At 20.5% G+C, this 10,526-nt stretch overlaps 1 protein-coding gene across 7 annotated transcripts in view; it reads right to left on the bottom strand.

Annotated features, from left to right (window-relative positions):
- Positions 1 to 1,087: 1,087 nt before the first annotated feature.
- The window catches only part of LOC102677144 (UTP--glucose-1-phosphate uridylyltransferase), a 23,152-nt gene continuing 13,713 nt past the window's right edge, over positions 1,088 to 10,526 (bottom strand). The window contains exons 1-11 of one of the 7 annotated variants that reach the window (XM_031513735.1): positions 8,296 to 8,311; positions 3,825 to 3,933; positions 3,542 to 3,750; positions 2,951 to 3,133; positions 2,637 to 2,842; positions 2,477 to 2,552; positions 2,242 to 2,388; positions 2,029 to 2,167; positions 1,826 to 1,963; positions 1,536 to 1,702; positions 1,088 to 1,460 (exon numbers count right to left, since the gene is read on the bottom strand). In XM_031513735.1, the coding sequence (XP_031369595.1) occupies positions 1,248 to 1,460; positions 1,536 to 1,702; positions 1,826 to 1,963; positions 2,029 to 2,167; positions 2,242 to 2,388; positions 2,477 to 2,552; positions 2,637 to 2,842; positions 2,951 to 3,133; positions 3,542 to 3,750; positions 3,825 to 3,888 (1,542 nt within the window). In that variant the 5' untranslated portion in view covers positions 3,889 to 3,933; positions 8,296 to 8,311 and the 3' untranslated portion in view covers positions 1,088 to 1,247. Of the gene's footprint in view, positions 1,461 to 1,535; positions 1,703 to 1,825; positions 1,964 to 2,028; positions 2,168 to 2,241; positions 2,389 to 2,476; positions 2,553 to 2,636; positions 2,843 to 2,950; positions 3,134 to 3,541; positions 3,779 to 3,824; positions 4,050 to 7,802; positions 8,223 to 8,295; positions 8,312 to 10,526 lie in introns of those variants that run through there. The other 6 variants (XM_006608634.2, XM_006608633.2, XM_031513740.1 and 3 more) reach the window with 6 other exon arrangements.

Genomic DNA, 10,526 nt, shown 5'->3' with positions numbered 1-10,526 from the left:
TTTTTCAAGAAAAAAATAAAAGTAATTCTTTTAAAAAAATTAAAAATTATTATTTTATTAAATATTTATATAATTATTATTGTAAAATTTTATCATAAGTAAAATATTGCATACTTAATGAAACATTTATTAAACTCGATTGAATATTTTAAAATTTTTTTATAATAATTTAATATTTAAGAATTCTATGTGACATATTTTCCTATATTATGTTTAAAAGTTATTTTGAATCAATCAAATGTATAAATTTTCTAAATATTAAGTAGTAAACAGAATCTTCAGAAGAAAAATCAAATAATAAAAAATTATTAAATATTAAGAAATTAAAAATATATGTATAATAATATATATTTGTTTAAACATTATTAATTATTCACATATATATGCTATTAAAATATACATATAAGAATATACACTACATTAATTATTCAAAAGTATAGCTAATACTACCTGAAAATACAGTAGTGTTTAGTTAGAATTACGCTTGTATTATCTGTTATCCCCACTATTCCTTAAAATCTATTCAAGCGGTTAACTAACTGAACTAAGTATATCAAAGTATATCAAGCCTGCCTTCAAAATATAAAAACAATTAATAAAAGAATAAACATAGTTTCATATGAAATTTTGTATATCTCTTTGATATTAGAATATTTTATAGATTATGAGATTTTTTTATATATATATTCCAATAGATTTGATATTATCTACATCTACATCTTAGCTACTAATTATTATTTTGGCGCCAAAAGTAATATATATGTTTAATAATGTATATTACATACATACGCATGCACGCACGCATGCACGCATACACATTTGAATTTTTTTCAAATGAATATTATTTTAAATTTTCGTTACGTGTTTTCTTCATATACAATTTAACTTCTATTACGATTAAAATTTTTATATTTTTGCGTAAAAGAATAAAATAAAAAATATGAAAGAGATTAATAAAATGTTAATTTTAAAGAATTAGAAAAATAAAATAATAATAAATAGAAAAATATTATAAATATTTTAATATAATTAAATATAATTTAATATAATATATTTAAAGTAAGATGAAAATAAAAATGAAACAATATATTTATAAACTCTTTATTATTGTTTTTAAAATAATATTTAATTATGCACAAATTATAAATTTTGTACATATTTTATTTGTAATGTTAAATGAATATATACTATATTTTTTTTTTACTTATTTTTATACTGTGCAATAGATAAAATTTTTTTTTCATTGTTTAATGATTCAATATACGCAAATTCCCAGAGACTATTTTATTTTCTAAAATTGTGCCTGATGGAAGATCGATACGCTCTCCATGATTTGCAATAATTATAACAGTTCCTTTAAGAGTTACACCTTTTCCAAAAGTAACATCACCAGACACTGTTAAATGGTCTAATTCCAAAAGATCTGGAATTGCTGGAAATCTAGTAAGAAATTCTTTGACCTATAAAATCACATTAATTATTATAAAAAATTTAAAATTTAAAATTTTCATAGAAATTATGAATAAAATAATAACCTTTGCAAAATGATTATCACCTAATTTTATAAGAGGTGTAGTGGGGAACATTCGTTGAGGACTCATTACTAATGAACCATTGCGAAGAGTGTATAAATTGCTCATAACAAGCATTAAGTCTGAAGTTTTTTTCACTGGTAAAAATCTACTCCGAGGGACATTTATACCTATTTATAGATTTATACAAATACATAATAATAAATAATATAATTATAATAAAAGATTAATAGATAATTAAAATTTTATTTAAAAATGTTAAAGTTCACAAAATACAAAATATGGATTTTTACCAATACTTCCTTCAAATGATTTCATAGCTGCTCCAACAGCTGTTTCTAATTGAATGATATTTGAACCATTTGAAAAAGTCTTATTATTGACAATAATTTCCATGTTCAAAGAATTCTTTTCAAGTACCCTTTCAATAGCTAAAAAGAAAATAAGAAATACATATTATAATTATGAATTTTATAATTAATAAAAAAAAGAATACCACTAAGTTTTATCCATAAATTATTTGTGTTGAAAAACTTGAATGTTTTTACTGATTTAAAATCGTCTACATGATCCTTTGGAACTTGAGCAATTTCAAGTAAACGTAGTTTATCTTCATATTTAATTAATGTACCACCCTAGAAAAATATATAAAGGTAAATTCTATTTCATAAATTTGAATATTTCAATTTATAAAAGAAAATTTTACTACCTTAACATCAGCTCGAGTTTTATCAGTAACTTCCATAACAAATTCAAGAGGTGAAGCTTCACGTTTATCTAATAATAATTTCAAAATTTTGAAATCTACAGTAGCACCTAAATTATCAATGTTTGAAATAAAACAATATTCACGTCCCTATATTCAAGAAGAATATTTATTATAAATAAATGATAATATATAATTTTTTATACATAAGAAATTGAAAAAATTAAAAATTTTTTACCTCTTTTATAAATTTTTTTAATAAACCTGAATTTCGAAAACTTTCATAAAAATCTCCATGACCAGGAGGATACCATCTATAAATAAAATATTTATAAATATTTATATAAATAAGTTTACATATTTAATAAATATTTGAAATCGTTTGATATTAATCTTACGCTTCAATATCATCTGCAATATCACAGTGTTTTGCAGTTGGAAGTAAAGAATCTCTATTGATGCGAGGATAACAACTTTGATTAAATGTTTGAATATTAACATCTATTCCTTTGTATTTTCTAATAATTCGTTGTGTATCATCATCCGTATTGAAAGAATTCATCAAAATGAGCGGAACATTAGCATTATAAGTTTTGTTTAAATACTGTGTCCATAAGAAATAATAAGTAATAAAATAAATTTCTCGTGACATTTTAAATATTTTTTTTTTATTTCTATAATCATAATATTTATATATATATATATTTTTTACCTCAATTTGTTGTACTGTCAGATCAAGGAACGTAAGTCCATTGCGTACTGCTATTACAGATTTTGGACCATGACATCCCATACTAGTTCCTAAACCACCATTTAATTTTATAACGATTAACTTGCTTAAAAGAGTTTTCACTTCTTCTCCTTCTGGAGTTGGCAAGGAATTATAATCTCTTATCTAAAAATATTAAGCTTCATTAACTTTATAATTTTTTTTTTTAAATTTCATCATTAATCATTATGAAAGATTATATATATATCGATCATAACTAAACGAAATACATTTTGATATATAATTTATTTTTTTTTTATAATTAAAAAAAATAATACAAATATAATAAAAATATCAATTTCAATCTTTAATTACATCAATTTATTAACACATTAATTCTTTAATGTTCGTTTTTATCTTAACTATAAATATTTGACAATTGATGGTCGATAATATACAAGATAATATGAAAAATATTGAAGAAATATATTTTATTGAAAAAAATATCATCCTTGTTATATTTAAAATAAAAAAGAATTTTAATATTAATAAAAAAAGATATTGCAATTATAATTTGAAAGAGCATTTATTTACCGCATCATCAGGCAACTTTTGTATTCGATCCCATTCCAACGAAGGTCCTTCTTCTTGGAGGAATCGTCGAAAGAGATGAGTAAAGCCATCGAATTGTCGATGAATTTCCTCCTTGATATCCCCTGTTGCGGTTGCCTCAAGTTTCTCTAATTCATGCTGAAGCTCGTTTAGGGCATCTCTCTTAGTCCTTTCGCGGAATGCCTGCGTATCTGAGGGACTGCGTTGATGACCGCGTGCCTACGGATTTATTCACCAAGATGGTAAACGACAAAGTAATAAATACCTTTTCTCTTCATAAACCGCTTGAGGCTGCCATCATCACCATCCAATTTCGAGAAATCGTGCATGACGTATTACAATGGTTTTACACTTTTTATTTATTTATTTATTTACTGTCTCTTTTCTTTCTCGTTGTTAATTATTTACTCGTTAGAAAGGAGTAAATCGTTAAATAGTCGTGGAGAAAGAAGATACTATTTTCCTGGTTTCTATTAAATTATCCTTAATTAAGAGAATATTATCAGGTTGAATTGATATTTGTTTCTTAGTGACATTTATTATTGTCAATGATTATTGTTTCTTGTTTGATTATTTTTTTTTTATAAAAACAAATAAAAATATAATAATATAATAATATAAAAATATAAAAATATAATAATATAAACAAATAAATATAAATATAATAGTTTTTTTTACGTGTTTATAAAATAAATCTAAATTCGTTAATATTGATCAAATAAATAATTTTTTATATTTCATTCCATTATATGAAATTTTTATGAAATTTAAAAAAATCAGTTCTCTTTATAATATTTACTTAGTTTGTGTATAAAGAAAATATTTCATAAAATAATATCAAAAAATTTCAAAAAGTTGACTCTAATAACATTTAAACTAAGATAGAAAACTAAACATAATTTCATAATGCTATTTCAAAAATGCCAAGATGTTAGCATTATTATTAGTCGGCATTTTACTTGTAAAAAATTAAAAAAAATTATTTATATATTTATTATTTATTATTATTGCATAGTTTTAATAATTATTAATTTTGAGAATGGTATTAAAAATACGAATCCTATTACTAATATCGTTGTATACGTTTGCGAATGAATGAATAATTTTAATAAAAATTTATGCCAAATGCATATATGTACATTTTGTAAAATCATTAATCATTAATATTATCGGCTTTTAATATAATCACTTATCATAATGGAAATACAAATAATTCGAGGCCTCTTGAATTACAAATAAATATTCTCTTCATTTTGAAACTATTTGAGTTAAAAAATTGTATTTAATTAATTTCAAAATCAATTCAAATTATATTGATTTTAATAGATTTTAATAAATCTTCTTAGATAAAGTTATTCGATGAAAATTATCATATAATCTTTCTCATTTTGTTTGTAAAATATATTTTTTACATTTTCTTATAAGAAATTTAAAATAATCATAATTTAATAAGAAATCCATAATAAAATTCTCAACAAACTCTTTGAAAAATTATTGCATATTTTATTATTAGATATTACCGTAATTATTTTTAAAATATTTCCTTTGAAAAATATGCATTAATGTTTTGTTCATTCTTCAATGTAATTTTAAAAGTTTTTAAAAATAATTTTATAGAATAATCAGTCAGTATTAATATCTTAACTACTTTAACGCAATAAAATTTTATTAATATTAATGAGAAAATTTTTATAAAAAGTTATAAAAAGAAATAGTTATGCTTGAACTATAATAGATTTTTAGTTAATCTTCAATTATTTTTTTCTTAAAAGTAAAATAAATATTATCAAGAAGTAAAATAAGAAAATAAAATGGCAGCAGTTATGAAAGATATACTGCAAAACAATTTTTGAAAATTGTTTCGAAGAACAGACAAGACATCGATACATTAGTCCTCAAAAGATATAGCTTGAAAATGATTACAATGAAATTTAGCAATGAAATAAGTACATATTTATTTTATCACGATGAATCTGCGAACTTTATTGTATCGTATATACATATTTATATAGTTATATAATGTTAACCATATTCATAGTTAAAAATAACATTCATAAATTTGATAAATAAGAAAAAATTGAGTTAGTTTAAAATTGTATGAAAATTGAATATTTTTGATGTATTAATGAAATAAAATATAACGAGGTAAAAACGGGATATTGGGATGAAATTTAATAATTTACTATTAATAAAATACTATTAATAAAATAAAAAGAAAAATTAAGAATAGAATTTATTAAAAGAATCTCATTATTAAATAGTTTCAGATTTTATTTCATTTTAAATTTTTATGATTTTATGATCTTATCGTTTGGGTAAAACTGGATAAGTGATACTGGCTTTAACATTTATAAGAATGGAATTCATTTATTTCTCCTTAAAAAAACTGAAAATCGTTTCTTTAAATATTTTCTTTCTTCTTGTTAGTCTTATATGTCTTGATACATTTTATAATTTTATAAGTAAAGATTAAAAAAGATGTAATTTCAACAAGCGATCTATCGTCGCACAAAAACCAATTCATTTATTAACCAATTCTTTATTAAACGAATTATTTTCCTATTGCAATAGGATCAAACCAAGAGAATAAAATGTAATTATTTGAATTTCATCTGATTCAAAATAATAAAGTTCAATAATTTATTTGTAAAATTGAAAATGTTATATAATATACATAAACATACAAGATATTATCTATCTTCATGATTTTAATAAAATAACAACAACTATGATTTTTTTTAAACAAAAAATGAAGGAATTTCCATAGAATTTTTATTTATATTATCTTTATTCGAATTTAATATTAATAAAATATAATTTTATAAAATATTTCGAAATATTTATTTAATTTTTACAAAATGATAAATGAATCTAATTATGCTTGATTTGTTTTTGATTTTCTTAATACTATATAAAAACTATGATAAATTTAAAATATTTATTTAGGTAGAACTTTATTTTTTTCACAAAACTATAGTTGGTTTTAAAATTATATATATATATTGAATATTCGAATATTTTATAAAAAATTGTATATTGGTAAAAAAAAAAAACAACAGAATATTAATTTTTGATATTTATTCTTTTATTCTGCAATGATTTAATTGTTTAAAAACAAAGTAGAATGCATGATGAAAAATTAAGTTAAAAACTAAAAATGAAGTATTTAACTAAATTTTGAGATCAATTATATTTATTAAAACTATGATATGGATATTTAAATGAAATATAAAAATAAATCTTGAATATCATTCTTAAATATATCATACTATGCTATATGTATATTAAAAACAAAAGAGATAAATAAAAAAATATTAGTTCAAGAAGATATTATATAAGTATAATGTAGTAAAAATTAAAAAATTATATCAAAATTAATTAAATTAGATTATTTCTAAATATTTATGTAATCATAAATATTGCATTCACATATATATAATAATATAATATAAGATTATAAATAAAAATTTTCAAATTGATAAATTTAAATTATTAATAAAGAAATAAATTGTGATTATGAAATATCACAAACAAATAATATTAATTTCTTAATTCGTGGTTGTTTTGAATTTATATGAAAAATAAAAAAAAAAGATAGAAAAAAATAGATATATAATTACAATTTAGTTTGCAAAGATTATGACAAACATATTCTTGTATTCCTAATCTTTTTTAACAATATTATTATGGCAAACTTACGATATATGATGTAATATGTACAATTGTATTGCATAATGTGTATTTATTAAATTTTACAACTATATAAAAAATATATTAAAAATATATATATGATAAAGTGTTTTAGATAACGATCATATCGTATCATAAGTTTTTATCAACGAATGAATCTTAAACGGTTGATTTATTCGATTATTATCAATTGAGTTCGATTTAAATGTTATCTAATGTTTTCAATTTCAATGTTCACCGCTTGGATGATAGTAGAATTTCAATGTTTACAAGAGAACAAATGCAAGGTTTAAATTAGTATGGATTATGTCAATCAAACAGTTCGCGCGACCAAATTTTATTGGACGCAAACAGTCACAATTATTTTCTAATGGAATGTTTTATACAAATTATGTGAATTAATTCTATTATTATATTTATAATAAATAATAAACGAATGATTATATATTCTAAGAAATTTGTATCATCGATTTCAAAAAAAAATTTCAATAAAATTCTGACAACCATGGAAAACAATACATTATCTTTTTTCTCCACATATACGATCACTTACATTCAACAAGTATTCCATTCGTATATATCTTTCTCAAAGCTCTACAAAGAGCGAGAGTGCGCGCGAATATTAATTTTCACTCGTCACTCACAGCATGCGAGTGATTGTTTAAATTCACGTCTAACCGACACCAAGCTTTCGAGATCCTCAAACTCTCGAATGAACGAAACCAACTGAACGCGATACGAGCGCGCGAGTTAATGTATCTTCAACAAGCGTGGATGTGTCACTATGGTATAAATCAACGGCGTATCATCGAAGCTATCTATCATTATTACTTCTAAAAAGTGAATCATTTAAATATCCGTATACACAGTAATAAAGGAAAAAATAAAAAAAAAATTAAAATGTATATTTATATCAAATATTCAGTCACAATTTTTAATATAACGTTATTAACTGACGCGACTATACAACTTTGGCGCTATGATCGTTTCATTATCGGCCGAATCGTGATTAGTTACATTTCACAAGGTCACGTAACATCATTAACTTTAAAATTTATTTAACTATACGTTGTTTTTCATCTCAGTAAAATGCCATTTGAACTTCTTTTTTAATATTATATTGTTCTAAAATATAGAAAATAATAAATACGAAAGATACGTGTAATCAATTAAATATTAAAATCAACTAGCAATGGAATGATTTAATTTGATTTTATATCAACGATTTATTGAAATTTGAACTTCTTTTTATCGATTAGTTTAGTCATTTAGTTTGATATACATAACGATATTTATATATTATTAAAATTTTAAATTCTTTGAATAAAAGTGAAAAAAAAATATAATATAGAATATGTACTATAATAACAATAATTTAAATATATATATGCTTGTGTTAATTTTATTAATGTATAGATATCGTTAAAAGACAATATTAAAATATCTATGATAATAAATATGATATATAAATATGTAATAAATTATGTACATACATACACGAAATTTGCCAAGTAATGTATCAATTTGAATTTTCATGATTGCATGTTATATAATATAGTAATTATATATATAAAATTCTTTAACTTGAATTCTTGTGTAACGTTTTGTTGAAACTATATTTTTAATACAATAATTATTAAAAATTTTAAATTTGTAAAAATTCTAATTTTGTATATATTTTTTTATATTTTAATAACGGTTATGATTGCATATTATATATATACATATTTTCTGATTTAAGATTAATAATTACAAATATTCGATTAGTGATACATATAAGTAGAAGCAATAATGATATATGTATATGATCTTATTTTAGAATTTAATCATGATATCAAAATTTACAAATATAAAAATATAAAAATAGATGAATTTATATTATATTATTGTATTATATTTATATTATTTTTTTTTTAGATTCTTTTTTAATAATAATAATAATAAAATAATTTATCTTAATTATTCTGAACAATACTAATGTCGATAATATAAAAAAAATTATGTATGTTAAAAGAAAGAAAATAATTTGTTTTTGAATTATTGTTTATTTTTACTTATACTGTTATTACTTTATCGATTAATATATTGAAAGCAATCAACCCATTTTATATCGATGAATCAAATAATTCTTTGTTTCTTGATATATAAACAATTTTTAATTTAATATTTTTTATTTATATTATGTTTCAAAATTCTTATTTTTTTCATAAAAGAAGTCTTAAATTATTAAAAGCAATAAAATTATGAAGAAATCAAAATAGATAATTAAATTAAATTAAAAAATAAGAAATAATTATTCTATCAAGATTTTTAGAATTTTTTTCGTCATAGAAATGTCATTAGCTGAAAGACTGAAAATACATATTTATATAAAAAATATATAAATTGATATAGTCTGCATTATCAATAAAATGATTAATAAAAATGATAAAATAAAAAGGTTATCAAACAACGAGATAAATCTTGACTTCTAGATCTTCCATTAACGATATGATGCGATAATTTGAAATATTCAAACTTTCCAATAAGAATTAAGATGAAATTAAAAGTTATTGATATTTAGAATTAAAAAATAAATATATACTCAAAAATGTATATGTATATATACTCAAATCTTTTTATTATTATTTTGAAGAAACAATTCGAATTATATATATATAACAAAGATATGCCTATAATAGACAGTTGAACATTTAAAATCGATATTGATTGTTTTGCAATATTATTATATATTGCCGATAATATTAAACTAACCATAATGTATAATAATTCATACGTATAAAGTAGCAAACGAAATATTGTATATATCACACATGTTTACAAAAGTAAGCCTCGCATCTTCTGCAGTCTAATAAAGCATAACCGCAGACTATCCCACATAATCTTGCGTAATAAACGTATCACAAGGAGAAATAATGTTCTATCGTATGTCCATAGCCAAGAAAAAGTTTTTTGTATATAATAAATCTAGGAAAATAATCTCATTCTTTGAATTATTAAAAGCGATATTTAATAATAATTTAATTTTATAAATTTAATATTTTAATTAATTTTTAATAATTTAATTTTAATAATGATTATTTATTTTTTCTTATACATATCTTTTATCTTATATTAGAAAATAGATTTTGTTTGATGAAATTTAATTAAGATAAAATTTAAATATTATCTAATTCGAATAAAAAATGAAAATCAATTGAAAAATTATACTTCTGATCATTTTTATTTTGCATTTTGAAATTTCTTATTTTGAAAATATATATATAGATATATAAAA

The sequence above is a fragment of the Apis dorsata genome, unplaced genomic scaffold (genome assembly GCF_000469605.1).
Source record: "Apis dorsata unplaced genomic scaffold, Apis dorsata 1.3 scaffold_41, whole genome shotgun sequence".
Lineage (NCBI taxonomy): Eukaryota > Metazoa > Arthropoda > Insecta > Hymenoptera > Apidae > Apis > Apis dorsata.
This window is presented reverse-complemented; position numbering and strand designations above follow the sequence as displayed.